Source organism: Hyaena hyaena, unplaced genomic scaffold (assembly GCF_003009895.1).
Source record: "Hyaena hyaena isolate Hyena2069 unplaced genomic scaffold, ASM300989v1 scaffold_227, whole genome shotgun sequence".
Classification (NCBI taxonomy): domain Eukaryota; kingdom Metazoa; phylum Chordata; class Mammalia; order Carnivora; family Hyaenidae; genus Hyaena; species Hyaena hyaena.
Window position 1 is genome coordinate 1,080,276 of NW_024080859.1, and position 22,430 is coordinate 1,102,705.

The 22,430-nt window shown below is 58.6% G+C and overlaps 1 protein-coding gene across 1 annotated transcript in view; it reads left to right on the forward strand.

The window, feature by feature from the left end:
• Nucleotides 1–22,430, forward strand: part of CPAMD8 (C3 and PZP like alpha-2-macroglobulin domain containing 8) — an 86,513-nt gene that overhangs the window by 62,644 nt on the left and 1,439 nt on the right. The window contains exons 27-41 of the mRNA XM_039243260.1: nt 4,302–4,383; nt 7,660–7,816; nt 7,936–8,010; nt 11,241–11,406; nt 12,395–12,481; nt 12,559–12,695; nt 13,091–13,246; nt 13,374–13,436; nt 14,224–14,408; nt 16,574–16,661; nt 17,534–17,608; nt 18,197–18,302; nt 18,391–18,501; nt 19,304–19,513; nt 20,098–20,221. Of these exons, the coding sequence (XP_039099191.1) occupies nt 4,302–4,383; nt 7,660–7,816; nt 7,936–8,010; nt 11,241–11,406; nt 12,395–12,481; nt 12,559–12,695; nt 13,091–13,246; nt 13,374–13,436; nt 14,224–14,408; nt 16,574–16,661; nt 17,534–17,608; nt 18,197–18,302; nt 18,391–18,501; nt 19,304–19,513; nt 20,098–20,221 (1,822 nt within the window). The remainder of the gene's footprint in view (nt 1–4,301; nt 4,384–7,659; nt 7,817–7,935; nt 8,011–11,240; nt 11,407–12,394; nt 12,482–12,558; nt 12,696–13,090; nt 13,247–13,373; nt 13,437–14,223; nt 14,409–16,573; nt 16,662–17,533; nt 17,609–18,196; nt 18,303–18,390; nt 18,502–19,303; nt 19,514–20,097; nt 20,222–22,430) is intronic.

Here is a 22,430-nt window from a genome sequence, read left to right on the forward strand (position 1 = left end):
TTAGAAAAAAGGAAAAGAAACATTCCCCATGATCCCTGAGTCAGTGTTGGTTCTATTTAGGCTCCTGCCCTCCAGCAGCACGGGTTAGCGTCGTTGCTCTTGATGCCTTATAATGTGGCGCCCTACGGTGTCCCCCAGCCACACGCTGCGTGTGTGCCCTTTGTCCACCGGGCTGTGGAGCCGGGGTCCCTTCACCCTCGTGGCTGCATGGAGGGGCCGTGGACCGTGTGTCTGATGACAGGCACTGGGGAAATCCACCTTCAGGGCTTTCACAGTCGTGCCGCCCCGAAGCCTCCTGTCCAGATGCTCAGTGAAAACATCTGAGTATCTGTGGGGGCGGGGAGGGAGGTTCCAGAAGTAAACTGCTGGGTCTCAGGATGTGTTCAGGTCGTAATCATTTTCGAGGCTATGCCATTTGTCTGTCACACCCATTTCTGGAATACGACACAGTAAACTCCTGTCTTAGACCCGTTGAGATTATTTCCCGTGTTTTCTTCCTAAAGAACGCGGCATTGAATAACTTCACAAATAACACAGCACCGAACATCTTTGGAAATGACGCAGCACAGAATGTCTTCCATCCCCAGGAATCAGGTCCTCAGTGTCGGACCCCGAGTGCCCTGACCTCAGCCTCCTCATCACATCTTGGCCCCGCAGGGAAGGGCACAGGGGAGGCTGTAGCCTCACATCTGTCACAGGCACCTGCTGTGCGTTCTCAGTGCCTCCGTTTCCTATCTGTGTAGCAAGGGAGTTAGATCGGTTGATGCCAAGGTCCTGAGGCCTCCTGGGACGTGCTTCTGGCCTTGGGCTGGACGTGGAGTGATGGAGAGGAAGGAGAGGTTTGCCCCATCTGTGAGGCTGGCATTCACAGTGGGCAGGTACGTGCACATCCACCCATGCTGCCCCACGTCTCCTTCCCTGCCACCCCCAGACTACTGGTCCTCATTTCCCAGATGAGCTCCTGGAAGCAGCCGGCCTGAGACCCTTCAGGGGCGAGTGGACTGGATCAGCTGGCCAGGCACTAGGTCCTAGCCAGGGTGAGATGAGAGCCCACAGCCACGACCTTGGAAAGTTCTGCTTTCAAGGACGGGCCTGTGCCCAGCCCCGATGATGCCAGGCCCCTCTCTGATGAGGAAACTGAGGCATGTGAGCGCCTTGATCCCTGAGGCGAGTCTGGGGTTCCTGCCTCCTGGCCTGTTAAGGTTCCCACAGTGACTGTGCTTCTGGGTAAGATCTCCAAAAGCAGTCCTGATGATCTAGAACCATCTGTTCTCAACGGGAAAAGGAAACAGCAAGAGCTCATGAGGAAAATGTACAACTCTTGTGCTTGATCTTAGCCAAAAGGCCGAGAAGTGATTGATAGTGTACAACTCTCGTATGGAAGGGAAAGCTGGGTTGCCCTGGGCTGAAAATTCGGCCTGATAAGGGCTGACCAAAGACTGCCGGGAAGCCCAAGGCCACTCGGTCTATGGCTGGGGACGCTCAGCTTGCCAAACCCATCCAGGCATGGGACCTTGAACGCCACCCCTAGTCATGACCAGCAGCGTGACCCTCCCTTGGACAGCCAGACCCTGTGCCCTTCAACCAACTGGCATTTCAGACCCTCCCGGTTTTCTCTGCACTTTCTGGTGTTCGCTTCCTGGGCTGGCCGTCACAAGTGCAGACGCGGCTCAGGTACAGTGCGCTTCGCAGCAGGGCGTTTTTTCCAAGGAGAAGGTTTGTGATAGCCCTGCATCAAGCAAGCCCGTCACCTCCCTTTCCCCAACAGCATTTGCTCACTCCGTGTTTCCGTACCACCTCTTGGTAATTTCTGCAATGTTTCAAACTTTTAACTTAGTGTTATATTTGAGTGGCTGCGATCTGGTGCTAAAACTTGCACAGAAGAGGAGTTGCTTCCAATGAAAGAGGAAAGAAGGTTTCTTGAGCCGCATCTACTCCTGGTGAAGAGGCTGTGAAGAGGGTTGGAACGACAGCACAGGGTTTAGAACATCACGGAAACAGAGGAGAGAGCAGCGGCAGCGGGATCGGGAATCTGAGAGCGGTCCCCCTGTGGGTAAAATGGCATCAGACAGCATCACAGGCTGCAGAGAAGTCGACGTGAAAGGAGGAGGAAATGAGGCGGCAAACTTCATTACAGTCTTATTAAAAAACAGCCACGACCACCCCAGCCATCAGCGACCACCACCCTGATCAGTCAACAACCATCACATGGAGGCAGGACCTTCCACCAGCAAAAAGATTACGACTCACTGAGAGCTTAGACGATGGTTAGCATTTTATTTTATTTTATTTATTTATTTATTTATTTATTTTAAATGTTTTTATTTATTTCTAGGAGAGAGAGAGAGAGAGAGACAGCGTGAGCAGGGGAGGGTCAGAGAGAGAGGGAGAAACAGACTCTGAAATAGGCTCCAGGCTCTGAGCTGGCAGTCAGCACAGAGCCCGACGCGGGGCCCGAACCCATGAACCGCGAGATCATGACCCAAGCGAAAGTCGGACGCTTAACCGACTAAGCCACCCAGGCGCCCTGATGGTTAGCATTTTAAATGTTTTTAAGTTTTTCCTTTTCTAAAAATTTTTAAAAATTTATTTTTAAATTTATTTTTTTAACGTTTACTTATTTTTGAGACCGAGAGAGGCAGAGCATGAGTGGGGGAGGGGCAGAGGGAGAAGGAGACACAGAATCGGAAGCAAGCTCCAGGCTGCAAGCTGTCAGTGCAGAGCCTGACCCGGGGCTCGAACCCACAGACCATGAGATCATGACCTGAGCTGAAGTTGGACATTCAAGCGACTGAGCCACCGAGGCACCCCTAAAAGTATTTATTTCGAGAGAGAGGGCAGGGGGCCTGAAGTGGTGGAGGGGCAGAGAGGAGAGAGACTCCCAAGAGGCTCTGCGTGGTCAGCATGGAGTCCTACGTGGGGCCCAAACTCATGAACCGTGGCCTCATGACCTGAGCCGAAACCAAGTCAGACGCTCAACGACTGAGCCCCCCAGACGCCCCAATATTTTTAAATGAAATAAGAGACCTGCATTGTTATTTTAGACGTAATGTTATCGCAAACTTAATGGGCTCCAGTATAGCGTAGCCATAACTTTAAATATACTGGAAAACCAAAAAATTCACTTGACGCGGTTTATTGCAAACTGACCTAGAACCGAAGCCGCGGTACTTCTGAGCGATCCCCATACCGCACGCTAGGTGACTCAGAACAACAGGGCTGTATCCGCTCTCAGCTCTGGGGCCAGAAGTCCAAAATCAGGGTTCACCAGGCTTGGTTCTGTCTGGAGGCTGCGGGGGCGCGTCTGTGCCCTCTCTGCTGGCGGATTTCTGGGGCTCCGGACACCCTTGGCTTGTAGCCACGTCTCTCTGCTCCCCGCTTGTGCCTTCATGGGACTTTTTCCCGCGTCTCGGTCTATTCCTGCCTCTCCTCTCTTCTGAGGACGTCAGTCCTTGGATGCAGGTGCTCCCTCATTCCACGATGATTTCATCTGAAGATCTTCGGCATAATTACATCCGCAAAGACCCTTATTCCCCATAAGGTCCCGTGTTGAGGTTCCAGGTGGCCATGCATTTGGGGGCGTCACTGTCCACCTGGTGCAGCGCTCCTTCTACTGCTTTTGCACCTCCAAGGGCGCAGTGCCGTCCGTCCAGCGGCTAAGCTGCAAACCTTGGTGCCTTCCAGATCTTTCTTTCCTCCAGACCTCGGAGGCTCTGCCCACACTGCGGAGCGGCCCCCTGCCTGTCTCCACCACCCGCTCCAGGCCTGCGGGTGCCCATCTCCTGCTTCCTCCGTCCACCCTACAGACCACCCGTTACACGTGTCCCCTCTCGCCCCAGCCCTGCTCACGGCGCCCGTGCCCCCTGCTGCCCTGGCGACAAGGACAGACGCCCAGTATAGCCCAAGTGGCCACCTCCCCTCCCTCCCCTGCCGCCTTGCTCTCTGTTCTCTGAGCACGCAGAGCTCTTGTGGCGCAGTCCCCACCCCTGGGGACACAGGCTGCTGCCTCGAGATGGTGCATGTCACCGACCCCCAGGCATGACTGGCGTGTGACCAGGGGTGACAAGGAGGTGATGTCAAGGAAGGAGAGGAGTAGAGTGGAGATTGCAGCCACCCGTGGAGCGGAGCTCTTGCACAGTCCCCGGTGTGGGTGGTGGGGAGTTTCCAGGGCCTCAGATGTGAGCGTGGGACAGTTTCGGCGCCTCCCCCCCCAGGAGTATTGCATTATGTGGGGGGCCCAGGGCAGGACGAGGCCCAGTCCCAGTGGCTGCCAGGCTGCCGACCCCTCCCTCTGCCCACAGGCTACCAGCGGCAGCTGACCTACAGGCACCGCGACGGCTCCTACAGCGCCTTCGGGGAGCGGGACACCTCGGGGAGCATGTGGTGAGTCCCCGGTCCGCAGGGCAGGGCCGTGGGGGCTCTCCCCCCACCCCCACCCCGGAACCCCAGCCTCACGTGCCGTGCCGCATGGCCAGGGCACCCAGGGCCAGGTCCCCAGGGTGACCGGGGGCCTGGCTGGGAATTGGAGACAGCCGTGGCCCCTGTCCCCCAGGAGTCAGGGTGGGGGGCGTGGGCAGCTGGGTGGGGCCCTGGGTGCGGCGGCCCTGGGAGGTTCTGCTGTCATTGCCACGGTGCCCCAGGCGGAGCCCCTGCTCTCCAGCCCCTCAGGAGCAGATCCTGGGTGCCCTGATCTCTTCTGAGTCCATGGCACCTAGAAATGGGGGTGACCCAGAGTAGGAGGCGGGGGGGCTGGGAGAGGCCATACCCCCACCTGGAGGCTGGAGTGGGGGGGCGTGTGGTCACAGCAGCCTGGAGTCAGGTTTTCCTTTGGCTTTTGGGGCGACCAGGGCAGGGAGGGCCCAGTCGGGGGGGCTGCACACCTGCGTCTCCTTCCCTGGGAGCCCCAGACCAAGGCAGTTTGCAAGATTGGGGATTTGCCGTCTCCACGTTTGGGGCTCACAGAGACCCAGCGAGGGGGTACCCGCCTCCTGTTCCCGGGCAGCCCCTGCGGCAGCCGTGAGCAGGAAAACTGCCGCGTCCTTAAGCTGACAGGGTGCCCAGGGCCCAGCCGCAGGGCCAGGGGCACCCCTGGCCAGACCCCGCAGTGACTTGCAGGGGTGGGGGGGTCCCCTAATTCCCAGCTCGCAGCCCTGAGTTCCGTCTTTGCCCCACGTCCCTGCTGTCTGAGCAGGCCTGGGGGGTAGGGAGCCGGGGGGCTCCCTGCCTGATGTAGGTGCCCTAGGGGAGGAGAAGGGATGGGCTTGAGGGGCCAGGAGGGACAGTGGCCCGGACCAGCTGGCTCCTGGGGTGGCATGTGCACAAGATTTTAGGTCGCGGGCTATTTCGCGTTTTGGCAACTCATATCACAGGACCCGGAGCCACTTGATTTTCTTTCTTTTTCATTTTCTTTCCTTTTCCTTTTTTTCTTTTTTTTAGTTGTGGTAAAGTACGCAAACAAAATGTATTATCTTCGCCACTTCAAGCATCCAGTTTAGTGGCATTGAGTACATTCACCGTGTCGTACAGCCATTACCACTGTGTGTCTCCCCAGAACTCGTAAAAATTCTTTTTTAATATTTATTTTTGAAAGAGAGAGAGAGACAGAGTATGAGCAGGGGAGGGACAAAGAGAGAGGGAAACACAGAATCGGAAGCAGGCTCCAGGCTGTCAGCACAGAGCCTGACACAGGGCTCAAACTCACAAACTGAGCCGAAGTCAGACGCTTAACCGCCTGAGCACCCCTGGCCCCTCCCCAGAACTCTTTTTAATCTTGTAAATCTGCAAGTGTCTATTACACACGAACTCCCCATCCCCCCCCCGCAGCCCCTGGCACCCCCGTTCCAGTTTCTGTCTCTATGAATTTGATAACTTTCGGGACCTCGCACAAGCACGATCACACAGTGTTGTCCTTTTCTTTTAAGCTTATTTATTTTGAGAGAGAGAGAGAAAGTGGGAGCAGGGGAGGGGCAGAGAGAGAAGAAGAGAGAGAATCCCAAGTAGACTCAGCACTGTTGGTGCAGAGTCTGACATTGGGCTTGAACCCATGAACTGTGAGATCCTGACCAGAGCTGAAATCAAGAGTCTGCTGCTCAACTGAGCCACCCAGGCGCCCCGTGTTGTCCTTTTATGAGACCCTGAGCCGTGTGCTGGAGATTCCCATGTGCTGTGGCAGGTATCAAAGTTTCCTTCCCGTTTAAGGCGGGATAACATCGCACTGTCTGGATGCACCCCGTTCTGTTACTCTGTTCATCAGTCTAGACAGCTGGGGGCTCCCATGTTGTATATCGTGACAGGGCTGCTGTGAACACGGGTGCACAACTCTCTCCTCGAGGCCCCGCTTCCGGGGACATCCCCAGAAGTGGGACTGCGGGGCTGCACGGGGGCGCCACCTCTAGCATCTCGAGGAACCGCTGTTTTATTCCAGCTGCCGCTTTCTCTTCCTGCGATGGCGCACAGGGCTCCGGCTTCTCCGCATCCTCGCCACCACTTGTTGGTTTATGCCGATTTGATGGCAGTCACCTGACGGGCAAGGGTGGGGGAGCCACTTGACTTTGAAGAGGGGGCTGCTTCTCCGTCCTGAGAGGGGCGTTTCTCCCGCCGACAGTTCTATTGCTCATCCCTCTGGGCTCCTTGGTTTTCATCCAGTGGTTCACCTGTGATTATTTTTCACCCCCTCATTCATCCCTCGGTCCCATCAACTAAGTCACTCAGGTGCACTGAGACAGAGCGGGGAGGGGCACGGGTGGGCAAGGCACAGGCTGCAAAACCAGGCCCAGAGGTGGGCTATGGGGAGGCCAGGCGGAGGTCCTGGGGGCCCAGAAGCGCCCATCACAGAGTGGAGGTGTCTGAGAGGCTTCCTCCGGGCAGGGGCGTGTGGGCTGAGCATTGAGAGAAAAGTGAAACCTCATCCTGTTTAAACGGGAAGGGAAATACAATAGCTGAAGCTAGTGGCTGGCTGAAGGTTTTCAACTTCAAGCCACAGAAATCTGACCGAAAGGCAATTCTGAATGCCAGTCCACACCACAGTGCTGGGGAGACTACAGGGTTGGCCAGTCTGGCAGCCCCACAATGCATCGGGGCCCCTGGATCCTTCTTTCGGCCACTGTGGGCTCTATCAGCCCAGTGGCTGGTCCCCTCATGGTGGCAAAATTGTAGCAGCTGCTCCCGGCATCACTGCACGTGCCCATCTGAAAGTCACTCCCAGGTTCAGGGACTGAAATGCCCCTCACTGTGGCTGAGGGCCATCACGGGTCTAAGCATCTAAGGCACGTGGCTACAGCCTTCCAAGAAAGACTGGAGATCTCTCTGGAAGACTGGGGATCTTTCGGGGAATGGCTGTGGAGGGGCGACAAAGAAGGTCTACTGCATGTGGCAGGGGGAGGCGGGGCTGGACCAGTTCACCGGAAGGCCTGGAGTGCCAGACCCTGGTGCTGCCAGGGTGGGAGGGCCCCGGGGGGAGGCCGGCCTCTGTCCTCCGGGCCTGGTGGGTGCCCACACCCTTCCCTGGCGTGCTCACCACAGCCCCGCGAGGGCGGGCTGGACCCTCCCGTGTTGTAGGGGAGGAAGCAGAGACTCGGGCAGTGCAGGCGCCACGCACGGCCCTGGGGCGCAGCTGGGAGGCCACACCACCGTCCCAGCCCCTGCCTCATCCTGTTTCAGGCTCACGGCCTTTGTCCTGAAGTCCTTTGCCCAGGCACGCGGCTTCATCTTCATCGACCCACAGGAGCTGGTGGCCGCCAAGGGCTGGATCATCCGGCAGCAGCGGGGGGATGGCTCCTTCCCGGCCGTGGGCAGGGTCCTGAACAAGGACATCCAGGTGAGTAGCCTCCTTCTGGCGCCTTAGCCCCCCCCTCCCCCCCCAGGCTGTCTCGGGCCAGTAGGGCGTTGGGGGCTGTCCCTTCTGGCTCGGTGTGAGGCTCCCGGGTCCTCTTGCAGGGTGGGATCCACGGCACAGTCCCGTTGACGGCCTACGTGGTGACTGCGCTCCTGGAGACAGGCACCGCCGCGGAGGTGAGTGCGGGGCGGCTGGGGGAGCGGGTGGGCGGCTGGGGGAGCCCGGGGTAGCTGGGGGAGTGGGTGGGTGGCTGGGGGAGCGGGTGGATGGCTGGGGGAGCCCGGGGTAGCTGGGGGAGCGGGTGGGCGGCTGGGGGAGCCCGGGGTAGCTGGGGGAGCAGGTGGATGGCTGGGGGAGCGGGTGGGCGGCTGGGGTAGCCCGGGGCAGCTGGTGGAGCGGGTGGGCGGCTTTCCCCCCCGCAGGCCAGGCTGGCCATCCTCGGGCAGGCTTTACTTCCTCCTCGATGCCCTCCTTCCACTCTTTTTCATGCTTCTCTGATGCCCCAGGATGTTCGCCTTCATGTAGCCTGGGCAGAGGATCGCGACATTCCCGTGATAGTCATTGGGGGGGGGGGGGGGGGCGGGCACGAAAGTGCTGTGTGCTGAGTACAGGACCTCCCAAGACTACCTGAGGTGCCGAGACCCTGTTCAGGGCTGGATCGGGTCCGTGGCTGGTGACCTATGGGCTCCCTTCAGGGAGTCCTATACAAAGACTTGTGGAAGTGTTTTGAGGGGAGGGTCTAGCACCTCCATTTATGGTGGGTGCTAGAGCCGGTCAAGGTTCAGGTGGCCCTAGGCACTGAAGACCCATTGTTGCTTCTGTGAAACAGGGGGTGTGTAGAGCACATTCCGTGCAGTGAGGGCGTCCCTGGGGGACCCCTGCCCTGGGAGTAGGGACCCCACCATTTCTACCTCCTGTGATGATGAACCGCGGGCTGTGGCTTTTCTCAGAATTCGTGGCCTCCTGATCCAGATTTAACCTCTGGGTCTAGGGTTTGCCATGACCCGAGATGCCCTGTGTCCCGTGCACTTTGCCTGGAGGGCCCTTGTCCTGCGTTAAAGGGCTGAATTGTGTCTCGGCCTCCTTCCTCTGTGTCCACACATGGCCTTTCCTTGGTAGTTGCGTGTGGAGACAGAGCTCTGGGGTCTCTTCCTTTTTGTGTGAGGACCCTAATCCCATCGTGGGGGCCCCACTCTAGGGAGCTCAGCTAAACCTAATCACGTCCCCAAGGCCCCACCTCCTAATATCATCACATCGGGCTCAGAGCAGTGGGGGGCCCAGGCATGGCACCCCAGTACCTCAGAATGTGATTCTATTTGGAGATGGGGCTTTTAGAGAGATAATCAAGTTAAAATGAGGCCATCAGGATAGGTCCCCACCCAATGTGACCAGTGTCCTTATGAAAAGGGGCAGTTGAACGCGGACACACGCACCGGGAAGAGGATGTGGAGACATAGGGAGAAGGCAGCCGGCTCCAAGGCCAGGAGGGGCCTGGGACCGTCCCTTCCCTCGGCGGCCCTTGGAAGGAGCCCGCTCCGCCCCCACGCCTTGACCTCAGACTTTGGGTCCCCAGCTCTGTGAAACCATGTCTTTCTACTGTTCAAGTCGCCCACCTTGCGGTACTTTGTTACACAGCCGTTGCAAATGGATACACGCCGGCCCTAGCGTGGCCAGCTGCCCTGAGGGAGTCCCAGGGCGGGGGCTGGTGCACCTGGGACTCTGAGGCCTAGGGCTCCGGGCCCCCCTCCACCCTCTGGCGCTGCTCCTTCTTCCAGCTCAGTGGACATCAGGTCATTCAGACCCTGTCCCAAGTTTAGAGCTGTGCCACGTGTGTCTTCATCCACTCAGGACTTTGAAGGCCCCTGTGACCCAGGCTGGACAGTGGCCCCTGGATCCGTGTCCGGGCTGCTGAAGCAAGTGCCTCAAACAGCAGCTTAATACAACACGGGTTATTCTTTCACAGTCCCGGAGGCCAGGCGTCTGAGGTCAAGGCGTCGGCAAGGCCGTGCTCCCTCCAAAGGCCGTAAGGGAAGATCCTTCTAGGCCTCTCCAGCTTCTTGGGGGCTCCAGGCATTTCTCGTCTTGTGGCCACACCCCTCCAGTGTCTGGCCCTGTGCCTGCGTCTCTGTGTTCTCTCTTCTCATGGGGACGTGGGTCCTAACCGGGATGTGTCCAGCCTCTCCGTGGTACCAGGCCTGTATTAATCTGCTCTGCCATGCCTGGCCCGGGCCCCAGGAGGTACGTGGTATATCTGGACGCCACGCACGAGGGGCAGTTTCCATACTTCTTCCTGATCTAAAGATGGAGAGCTTTGGGAGAGCATTCTTCCTGAGATCTGGACAGTCACTAAAGCAGAGTTATTATTATTATTATTATTATTATTATTATTTTGAGCGAGAGAGGCAGAGAAAGTTCGAGTAGGGGAGGGGCAGAAAGAGAGAATGAGAGAATCCCAAGCAGTCTCCGCACAGTCAGCACAGAGCCTGATGCAGGGCTTGAGCTCATGGGGATGTGAGATCATATGACCTGAGCCAACACCAAGAGCCGGATGCTGAACCGACGGAGCTCCCCAGGTGCCCCAAAGCAGCTCCACACCATGGCTCCATCGGTGCCCACAGCTCATTTATTAAATTCATTAATGCGTCTAATCACTCATTTTTTTCCACTTAACCAATATGTTTGGGCAGCTTCTCTGAATCAAGCCACCACTGGGCAGCAGGCTCCGTTTCTGTCCTCCAGTGTCTCACATTAGGGCTGGGGGCGGGGGGGGGGGGGGGGGATGGATGATCAGGGTTGGTGGGCTTCCTGGAGGAGGCAGCACTTGAAGTAAGGCCTGGAGGATGAAGTGGGGCTGGGCAGGGGTTCTTTTTTTTTCCTTTTTTTATTTATTTAGTTTTTATTGTTTATTTCTGAGCGAGAGAGACAGTGTGAGCAGAGGAGGGTCAGAGAGAGAGGGAGACCCAGAATCTGAAACAGGCTCCAGGCTCTGAGCTGGCAGTCACCACAGAGCCCGACATGGAGCTCAAACCCATGAGCCATGAGATCATGACCTGAGCCGAAGTTGGACGCTCAACCGACTGAGCCACCCAGGCGCCCCTGGGCAGGGGTTCTTAAAAGCCAGTCTGGTGAAGGGGTGGGTGGGACAGGGTGGTCAGGGCTCTGCCTGATTCCCGCATTACTTCTCTGGGTTGATATACTGTGCTCGGCTCATTCGGGAGAAAGCTGGCACCCACAGAAAGGGGATGGGGCTTTGAAAGCCAAGTCCACAGGCTGTGGGAGCCCTAGGAGGAGGCAGAATGAGAGTCTGTGAGCTCTCACTAGACGCACAGGGAAGTCCGTGGGTGGGCAGGTGGGCGGGGGGAACAGAGCAGCCTCGCAGGGCTCCACTCCCCACCCCATCCCGCAGGACGAGAGGGGCGCCATTGCCAGAGCGAGGCACTTCCTGGAGTCCAGTGTGCCCTTGGCCGCCGACCCCTACAGCAGTGCCCTGACCGCCTACGCGCTGACCCTGCTCCGCAGCCCAGCAGCCCCCGCGGCGCTGCGAAAACTCCGCAGCCTGGCCATCACGCAGAGTAGGTGGCCCCTGCTCGCCACCCCAGAGGCCACCGTGGGGCCCGCCCACCGTGCCTCTCCCACGCGTGGAGCTAAGGAGCCACCCTTTGCTCAGTCTGTTTTGTTTATTATTCGTCCTTGCGTCTAGTGGCTCCATTTCATGAAGCAGCTTGGGCCCCAGCATCATTTTTCTCCCTCATGGAGTAGGGGGCAGCCCAGAGGGTGGAGTAGAGAATACCCCAGGCTTCCTGGGGACCAGCCCCCTGGGGACAGGGTGCCGGGAGGCGGGGAGGGCCCACCTGCCTTCCATTGCTGGGTGAGCCTGGGGAAGGAAGCCTTTTCCAGCTTCAGGATGTTGGCCTCTCCACCAACAAAATGACTACTCACTGAGTTTGGGGAGCCCCAGCCGCGGAGACCTCTCAAGCCAGACCCCCTCCCCCCTGCACCTCCAGGCCCGCATCCCACTATCCGCCCCTCACCTTCCCCAGCAGCTTTCCTGCTTACAATGTCACCTGAAAAATGCTTTCATTGCTAAGAAGAAAAACAAACAACCAAACATCAAGCCAAGTCCTGAAACTACCCGATAGGATGCCGGTGTCTGTTTAGGACTAACTGCTTGGGCCCTGGGGTGGGGGGCGCAGATTTTTCTAAGGTCTGAGGCCTTTTACATTTCACACAAACTCAGCATCCTTGGAGCCTTTGCAAGCAGCAAGCGGCTTCGTTGGTGCTGAGTGGGGACGGCTGGAGCCGCATCAGGGACCCTCAGGAGGGCGGCCACCGATGTCTCCCAGGGGTGCAGGGGGGAAGGGGTCCCTCACGTAGCTGCAGATCTGAGACAGCTCCAAGGCCCTTCCTGCCCCAGCCGTCTGGTCTGCCGCTGACACCCTACTCCCCTGGTCCCCCCCGCCCCCCACTGATGTCTCTTCTTGAGACCTCTGTGCAATGACATTCACCACGGGATGCCAGGCTAAGCCCTTATTTGGGTTGTGGCCTGTCCTGGCCCTGCAGATGGGGTCACCCACTGGAGCCTGACGGGTTCCCGCGACGTGGACAAGGATGCGTTCCTGAGCTTTAGCGACGGGGTCTCTCAGTCAGGTACTGGCCCCCTGCTTTGGGTGCTGGGTGCTGGGTCCCCGCACTGGCAGGGCCCCAGCCAGCCTTGTCCATCGCAGTGGTCTCAGCCGAGGTGGAAATGACGGCCTATGCCCTGCTGACCTACACCCTCCTGGGGGACGTGGCCGCGGCCCTGCCCGTGGTGAAGTGGCTGTCCCAGCAGCGGAATGCGCTTGGGGGCTTCTCCTCCACTCAGGTGAGTCGAGCGGGCCAGGGGAAGGGGCTGAGGTCCAGGCTCAGGGCTCAGAGCTCGCCGGGAAGCCACCACGTGCTTCAAGGCCCTGGTCCTCAGCTCCTGGCGATAAGGAGTCCAAGAGAAGGCAGCAGGTGGGGCCTGAGGGACAGATGCGCCCGGCTTTGGGACACGGACCCAGCCTCTGCTTCTGTGGGGACGCCCACCTGTTATAGGGCCCCCAGGCCACGGTTGTCTGCACCACATTCACGCTCCATTCCACCCACATAGGTCTCTCGGCTTCAGAGAAGGTCCATGGTGCCCCCAGTTTGGGCCAGACTTCCTGGGATGGGGGGCAGGGACACTACGGCCACCGGCCCATTCCTGGGGCTGACAGCAAACTCCTGCTGTGTCCCCAGGACACCTGCGTGGCTCTTCAGGCCTTGGCGGAGTATGCCACCCTGTCATATGCCGGCAGCATCAACCTCACTGTCTCCTTGGCCTCCACCAACCTGGACTACCAGGAAACTTTCGAACTGCACAGGGCCAACCAGAAGGTTCTGCAGACAGCGGCGGTGTGTGTTCCTGGACCCAGGGCGGAGAGGGGGGGTGGCGGCCCCTCCGGTGGTGGCCCCTCCCCACCGCCCGCCCCACACACCCTTGCGTGTCTGCGGAGGGCCTCACGGTGCTCTCTCTCTTCAGATCCCCAGCCTCCCCACGGGGCTATTCGTGAGCGCCAAGGGTGAAGGCTGCTGCCTGATGCAGGTGAGGCTTCAGGGAAACCTGGCACTCGCTGGGGCATCTGGAGCCTGGGGGTGATGCCCAAAGGGGCAGACTGGGAGCTCCAAGGTCAATGGTGGGCCCGGCTGAGCGGGATAGAGGTGTGTGGGGCTAAGAGAGACCCCGGGGCGGACTTTCTGACCCCCGTAATGCAGCCCTGCCTGCCCAAGCCAGGTGGCCATGCATTCTCTAGAGTGTGGGTCCCCCCACCCGCCAAGAAAATCCATTTGATCCTCAATCCAGTGGTCTCGGACCATAAGCAGATGCCCTCTCCGGCCCCCAGGGTTTGCCCAGTGCTTCACGGCTCTTCTCCCTGCTGCTCTCTGAACCGGGTTAGGCTCCTGCCCCACCGTAGCCTGCCCCTCCTCCACCTCCCCCCCCCCACCCCCTTGCCACTGCAGCTCCTTAGTCACCAGGCCCTGGGATTTAGCTGGGGCCTGGGGAAGACCAGCCTGTGGACTCAGGCTGGTGGTCAGAGGGCAAGTCTGCTTGGAAGCCTCAGCTTCCCCATCTCTAAAATGGGAGCCCAGACAACACAGTGGGGAGGTGGGGGGAGGGGGCCCGGAGGCTGTTGGACCCGGGCTTGACATGCGTGGAAATGGGGTGGCGGTCATATCTGCACCCACTTGGGCAATTGTAAGCCAAACAAAGTAACAGTGGTCCCCACATCTGCCGTTGATGCCACTTTTCTCCTCATTCTGGCCGTGGCCCTGCCACTCCCCTCCCCCAACCCCAAGTTCCCTAAGCCTCCGTCCTTGCACGCTCCCCCCAGATTGATGTCACCTACAATGTGCCCGACCCAGTGGCCAAACCAGCCTTCCAGCTGCTTGTGAGGCTCCAGGAGCCTGAGGCTGAGCAGCGGCGGACCCCCGCCCCCGCCTCCTCTGCTGACGATGACGACCCAGCAGCCGACCAGCATCAGCAGGAGTATCAGGTGACCCTGGAGGTGTGCACCAGGTAAGGCCACCTCCCCGCTGGCCAACACCCCTGCCTGGGCCTCCGAGGAGGGCCATATCAGAGGAGGACAGCCTTCCAGGCCCAGGGTGCTGGGATGATGTTTTGCATCACCGATGAATGGTGACGCTATCCGCTGGCCTGCCTGGGGCACGCACCTGCCCTCTACCACGATCCCCACTGTTGTGGCTGGGCCAGCCCTGGTGACTCTTGCTATGGTTGCAAGATACCCTCAGCAACAACCATCAGGGATCTTTGAGGGACAAGGGTCATTACTTATTGGTCCACAGCATGCTTGGGGCCATGCAGCAAGGTCGCCGGTAGAGAGAAAGAAAGTATGGACCTGGGGCTCTGCCTTAATTGGGGTAGAGGGTGGGGGCCTAGGGTTTTGCCAGTCCACTCTTATTTTTTTTTTTAATGTTTATCCGTTTATTTTGAGAGAGCATGGGTGTGGACAAGTAGGGGAGGGGCAGAGGGAGAGGGAGAGAGAGAATCCCAAGCAGGCTCCGCGCTGTCAGAGCAGAGCCCGACGTGGGGCTCGAACTCACAACCGTGAGATCATCATAACCTGAGCCAAAATCAAGAGTCGGACGCTTAAACCGACCGAGCCACCCAGGCGCCCCCCCTCTCCCCCCGCACCATCAGTCCAATTGGCGAGTTTAAAATTAAGAGCAGGGGGTGCCTGGGTGGCTCAGTCGCTTCCGCTCTGGTCATGATCTTGCAGTTTGTGGGTTTGAGCCCCGTATCAGGCTCTGTGCTGACAGCTTGGAGCCTGGAGCCTGCTCTAGATTCTGTGTCTCCCTCTCTCTCTGTCCCTCCCTGACTCATGCTCTGTCTCTCTCTGTCTCTCAAAAGTAAATAAACGTTAAAAAAAATTTTTTTTTAATTAAGAGCAGGAATTAGGGAGCAGGGTGGGAAAAGGAGGTGTGTTATCTCCGTTACCCAGGGTTTCCTAAAAGAGGAACTTCATATATGGGGGCGCCTGACTTCTTGTCTAGTTGTTTAATCTAGTAGCTGTGGCAAACAGCTGGCGATGTTTATCCAAGATAAATATCTCTGAAGTGGATGCTTTTGCAATCAGATGCTTAATGTCAGGCACTTAACACCGCAGATGGTTTCTGAATGAGAGAAGGGAATGGAAGCTTCCAAATGGATGCAGCAGACCCCAGTAACAGGTGAGGCAGGTGGCCCGGGTGGGGACAGCTGTTTGTGGCCCCTGCCCGACTCACCAGAGCCTCAGGCCTCTCAGTTTCCCGAGGGTGACCCCGGGACCAGGCCACGGTGGGGGGGAGGCCCTCAGGGGGGCACAGGCAGCTGCCCTCAGAGGATGCTCGTTGCCATGATGACAGTTTGGGAGCCCAAAGGTGGATGGTTGTCACGGCATCCAAAGCCCACCCAGGCTGCCCAGGCCACCCTCCTCTCCCATGACCCTCCATCTGCCATCAGCTGGGGTAGGAGGAGCAGGAAGCAGGCAGACTGGCCCCAACTCAGGCCTCATCAGGCCTGTTGGGGACATGCCTGGACTCCCCTGGCCCCATGTAGCTGGGGACATCTTTGTTCCTCTCTCGAATGCATCAGAATGAACCACCGTGTGCCATCCTGATAGGGGCTTACTCAGGCCTCATCCCCACGGGAAGCCTCCCCACCCTCCCCAGGGGCTGTGGCCACCATGGCCCCTTGGGCCCGGAGTTTTCAGGTTCCTCTCTGAGTGTCAGTCACCCTCCCTGTCACCAGCGCCTGGCACTGAGAGGGCTTTGCATGTAGTAGGCAGGCTCCAGAGGCCAAGTAGGCATACCCCATGTCACAGAAGGGGAAACTGAGGGCCGGCACTGGGGAGTGACTGGGCATCCCTAGTCACCTGAGCTCCTATGGCCTCACAGAGCTGCTGCGGGTGCTGGGGACACAGCACGGGACTCGGGGCAAGTACAACACAGAGTCCATAGACGTGGGTCAGGCCCAGGACCCTTGGCAGGGCCCCTTCCTGATGGTCTTAGGGTCTCAGCTGTGAAGTGGGCTGACCAATGACCCGTGTTTGTACAGCTGGGCCACCCAGCGGGGGCCAGGGTGGGCTCCCCCAGGACTTCAGCCATGGGAGGGGGTGTCGGAGGGGGCCACGGATTCCACCGTGGGGCTTGAGCTCAAGGGCCTGTGTCTCCTCTCATTGGAAGGTGGCTGCATGCGGGGTCCTCCAACATGGCGGTCCTGGACGTGCCCTTGCTCTCGGGCTTCCGGGCGGACATTGAGAGCCTGGAGCAGGTGAGGTGGCGCCGGCAGGCAGGGTCCCCAGCCGACCACCCTGTCCAGGTGGCAAATTCCCGGCCCTTTATAATTTTTTTTTCGCCTTTCTAGGCAAAGTTGGTGCTTTTGGGCTGGGCACCTGCTAAGGGGCAGGTGTGGGGGGATGGGATCCAGGTGGCAGAGGAGGGGTGCAGTCAACCATGCAGGTGCTTTAGGGACAACATGGGCTGCCTTAGGGTACCCTCAGCCCTGCTTCTCCAGAGACCTGCCACTACCCTCCGGCTCAAGAGACACCAGCGCCATGTCCCCTATTGTGGGGGGGAGGCTGTCTTGCCCCAGAGGCCAGATGAGGCCTGCAGTGTGGGGTGGGTGGAGAAGGAAAGGCAGGGGGTGGGGGTGATCAGGGAGGCTGGGAAGAGCACCAGGGTGAGAAGGGCCAGCACAGAGGCCTTGGTTTTATGGATCAAACGCTGTGAATTCCCAGGCTGGAGGGCAGTTCAATGCTGTAGTTCAGGTAAAAGCAGGTGGCAGGGCTCAGCTGGGCACCACGGTGTCACAGGGAAGCCTTTGGGGTGCGGCTGGATCAAGGGAGGCTGCAGGAAGGGCAGGGAAGGCGGGAGCTGGGGGTAGGGGTGAGCAGCCTTGCATACCCCCTCCTGGGTTGCCAGTGGGCTGGCAGGCGGGGGTCCCACTGACCTCCATCCCCTGGCCCTGGCCCATGGGGACTTGCTGGACAGCCACAGGCAAGCCCCCAGCCTCTGGGGCCGTGGTTTCCTTCTGGATCCGGCCCACCTCCCACTGACCAGCACAGTCCCCATGGAGACTGGGGAGGAAGCAAGCACGGGGGACAGAGGGGCTGGGCGGACCCTGACCTCTGGCTTCCTCGCCAGCTGCTCTTTGACAAGCACTTCACACTGAAGAGGTACGAGGTGGCTGGACGCAGAGTCCTCTTCTACTTTGATGAGGTACGGTCAGTGGGGTGGGGCGGGGCTGGAGGCTCCTACAGCACCCTGATGCGTGAGGGCGGGGGTGCCCTGGCCCAGTGGGGTTCCTGCAACCTTCTCCTATCGCTAGAATGAAACAAGGGCAAGAATAAATCCAGGCAGAGCTGGCACAGTTGGTGGCCTTGGTGGGAAAAGTTGGGAGGGATGTGGAACAGTATTCAGGCATCAAAAGGGATGGAGCACGGATGCACGTGGATGAACCTGGAAAACACAGAATGGAAGAAGCCAGACACGAAAGGCTTCGTAGTGTATCATCTCATGCCCGTGAAATGTCCAGAACAGGCGAATCCATAGAGAGACAGGAATCGGATTAGTGCCAGGGGATAGGGGAGGGGAGGGTGAAAGACCAGCAGACATGTTTTTCCAGGTAGCGTGGAAGGACCCACAGAATTGAGTGGAATCAGATTCCTGTGTTTCATACCCCCTGGGTACCCCCAAAGCAGCCAGTTCTAGGCCCCTGCTTTGAGGCAGAGCAGAGCATAGGGGCCGTAGCTCATCCCTGAGCCTGGCGGCCCCAGCCAGGCCTGAGCCCCTCCGCCACCCCCGCAGATCCCCAGCCAGTGCCTGACCTGCGTGCGGTTCCGGGCACTCCGAGAACATGTCGTGGGCAGGACGTCCGCGCTGCCCGTCTCTGTGTACGACTACTACGAGCCTGGTAGGCCCGCGCCCGCCCGCACCCCCCAGCTCAGTTCCTCACCTTGTCACCCATCATTTCGTCACTCTTTCTCTCCCTCGTCCCGCAGCCTTCGAAGCCACCCGCTTCTACAACGTCAGCGCGCGCAGTCCGCTTGCCCAGGAGCTGTGCGCAGGACCCGCGTGCAACGAGGTGGAGCGCACTCCGGCTCAGGGCCCCGGTGAGTGCGCTGGGACACTGCCACCCCGACCGACCGACCGACCGACCGATAGTACTCTTGGAGCTCAGATCAGAGCAGGGAAGGGGGTCACCAGGCAGAGGAGGAGAGCTTAGTGAAGGCAGGAGAAAGGGGTAAGGTCAAGGGTGAACATTTTGGGGGCAGGTGTGGGGTGTGGACTGGCAGTGGGAAGGGGCGGGGCCGAGCCGGTGTGGGCGGGCAGTGGGAAGGGGCGGGGCCAAGCAATTGTGGGCGGGCAGTGGGAAGGGGCGGGGCCGAGCAGATGTGGGCGGGCAGCGGGAAGGGGCGGGGCCGAGCCGGTGTGGGCGGGCAGTGGGAAGGGGCGGGGCCAAGCGGGGTGGAGAGGGCGGGACCAAGCGAGGAGGGAGGGCACACAGAGCAGAGCCCGTGTTCCTCTTCCAACACAAAATAGAGGCGTAGCTAGTGCAGGGCCCTGGCCTTGAACTCCAAGAGTGGCCGCAGCAAAGGGTTGGGAGGCGCGGGGGGGGGGGGGGGGTGGTCCTTCAGGGCCCTTTTCCTTTTTTTTCAAACATCTTGAAATGGGTTTAGATTGCTTTCATTGATAAAATTTTATTTGTTTTCGTAAGTAGTAAGCAAAGACTTGCATGAAATTCTACCAGGTCAGGGCTCAGGGACTCCCAGTAACTGTCGCGCTTCAGTCCCCACCCGGTGGAAGGTAGTCCCTGCCCCCAGGGGCTTCTCCCTCACTCCAGGCCTGGTGGGAAGCGCAGACTGGGTGGGGATTGGGGTCCCCCAGGCCCTGCTGACTTGGCCTCGCTCCCAGGCTGGTCCCCAGGCGAGCGCCGTGCTGTGGCCACCCCAGAAGAGGGCGCGAAGATTACTCGCTGCGGCTGCTCCCGCGACTGTACCGCCCGCGGGGACCCTGTGTGCGGCTCTGATGGCGTCGTCTACACTAGTATCTGCCACCTGCAAGAAGCCGCCTGCCTAGGCCGAGTGAGATTGGAGCCCGCGGCCCCTGGCCACTGTGTCCTCGGTGAGGACCCACTCTGGGCCCAGCCTCTGGGACCCCACCTCTCCCTGCATGTAAATAGTTCCTCACCCTTTTTCATTACCTCCCCCTCCTCTCCATCACCTTCTCTTCCTCATCGCCACCCCTCACCCCCTTCCAGCATCATTCTCTTCTCTTGCCTCCTTTCTTCTCCCCTTCCCCACACCCGTCCTTCCTGACTTTCAGTCCTGGAGTCTCTGTCTGTCCCTGATCCCCCCAGCTTTCCCCCCAACTGTGACCCCCTGTATCTCTCCCCCAGTCTCTGTCTCTCTGTCTCTGGACTCAAGACCATTCCTCAGGCTTTGTGTCCGTCCCGCCTCTGGTTCCTTGCATCTGGGCTTCAGTGACTCCTCAATCCTGCTGAGTCTCTCCTCACCTCCACCCAAGTTTGTGCCTTTCTGCACCTACCCATCTCTGATCTCTGTGTCCTTCCCCCCCAACCCTTGTGACCTCCCACCTCCTGCCTGTTGCTCTGGGCCATAGATCTCCTCTGCATGGTCCTCTGGGCTGCTTGTCATCCAGACCCTCCCCCTCCAGTGCCTTCCTGACTGAGTCCCCCTTCCTTCCAGAGCAGCTGACACCAGCTTCTGCATCATACAGTTATGACTATGACCCAGCCCCCTTGGATGCTGGGCATGTGGCAGCTGGTCATGGCCATGAAGTGATAGACTTGGAGGGGGAGGCGGAGGACAGGTGAGAGCTGCCCCCGCCCCCAACTCCCTCCTCTCACTTACCCTGGACCTGGCAGCGAGGGGAATGACTAATAGAGGGGTCAGCCTGCAGGTTTCCAGGAACGAGGTGGGGGAATCCATTCTCTCCTGACCCCTCTCCCCAGTCTACCCATCAGCACATCAGAGAAGAGCCTGTATGAGCACGGTGAGGCTGAGCCCTCCCAAGGACTCGGCCCCAGGGCAGAGCTGTCCATGAGGCCCACTAGGACTCTGTTAAAGGCAGAAATTATTCATGATGCTTGTTAAAGATGGCAAGGAAGACTTGATTCGAGGGAGAGAACTTGAATACGAGATAGTGGGACCATGCAGTGGGGTCTTACAGTAGAGATGGAAACAAGACCCAGCTCCCCAAGAACAAGTGGGGATTTGTAGCCAAGGACCGGGGTGGGGGGCGGTGGACGGAGAATTACTAACAGGAAGTATCGGGGATGAAGGGGGTGGGGATTCTGGCTGAATCCACCTAACAGTATTTCCGCTAAAGGCAGGCCAGGGTATCAGACCGCACCCCGGGGGTGGTGGGGAGGAGGAAACCGATTAGATATGGACAGTGATCAAGATATGGGGGGGGGGGGATTTCCAGCTTTAGCTAACGTGTCAGGGTTCTTGCTATAACCGGACAGTGCTGAAATAAACACAGAAGCCCAGAAGTTGAGCCGTAGCCAAAAAAGAGGAGCCTGAGTGGAGCTTGGTCAGAGAATCCTCGTCACTCCGAGGAAGGGGGGAGGAAGTGGGTGAGGCTGGGAAGGGGTGCCTGGCAGACTTCCTGGAGGAGATGAATCTTTTGGTTCTCAGTTACAGCAAGCTCCAGAGGTGTAAGCCACAGGTCAATTTTATCAGCTCGGGTACGTGCCAGCTCCCAGGGGTGGCTGCACAGTCAGGCATGAGGCTGCGTCTGCCCGAGCCCTGGGTCTCCAGTGTACACCAGCGGCAAAGGCTGCTTTGCACTCCCACTCAGCAAGCCCGGTGGGAATGCTTTTCCATCAGCGCCCACCAAAGTCCCAAAGGGTCAGGGCTGCGTCACCCTACACCAGGCCCCAGGAGCTTAGTCCCCGTGCATTTAACACAGTTAGTGCGAGAGCTGCTGGGCTTCTATGGCGACTGTTTCCATATTCGTTCTATTTTGTTTTCCATGTGCCTCCCTTTGGATTTACTGAATGCTTTTGTAGGCTTCCATTTTGATAACGCTGTTCCTGTTTTAGCATTATTTTTAATTTTGTTTATTTTCGAGAGAGAGAGAAAGAAAGAGAAAGAAAGCAAATGGGGCAGAGGCAGAGAGATGGGAAGAAAGGCTCCACGGTGACACAGTGCAGAGCCTGATGCAGGGCTCAAACTCACAAACTGTGAGATCATGACCTGTGCCGAAATCAAGGTTCAGACGCTCAACTGACTGAGCCACCCAGGCGCCCCAGCATTATTTTTTCCTTGTAGCTCCAGGGGTTACAAAATACGTTTTGAAAAAAAAAATTTTAATGTTTGTTTATTTTTGAGAGACAGAGAGAGGACAGAGCATGAGCGGGGGACGGGGAGGGAGAAAGAGGGAGACACAGAATCCGAAGCAGGCTCCAGGCTCCGAGCTGTCAGCACAGAGCGTGTCGCGGGGCTCGAACCCACGAACCTCGAGATCATGACCTGAGCCAAAGGTGGACACTTAACTGACTGAGCCGCCTAGGCGCCCCCATTACTTTCTACTCGTAGCTCCGGGGATTACAATATACATCCTTAAACTTTTGGGTTTACTTGGTGCGAATACCGTACTGCCTCACCAAAAACGTAGCAACTTTGAAGCCATTTCTGTCTATCGGTGATCCTCACCTGCCCCTCATGCTGTAGTTGGCCTGAGCCCGGCTTGACACCCACCCAGGCCTTGGACGCCCCTCCCTCCTGTATCTGCTTGCTGTCTCCAGTGCCTGCTCAGAGGTTGAGTTTTGCGGTGGGGGGAGGTAGTTATTAAACTTTTCAATTTGAGGTAATCCTGGGTTCCCACGCGGTTGTCAGAGATAACACAGAGACCCCTCAGGTGCCCTTCACCCAGTCCCACATGTGGTGACATCCGGCCGATGAGTCTGAAGACAGTGTCACACAGGAGATTGATGTCCATACCTCCTGTGTTCATATGTCACCGCTTTGGCAGTCGAGCCTGTGATACTTCCCCACACGTAGATTTGTGTCAT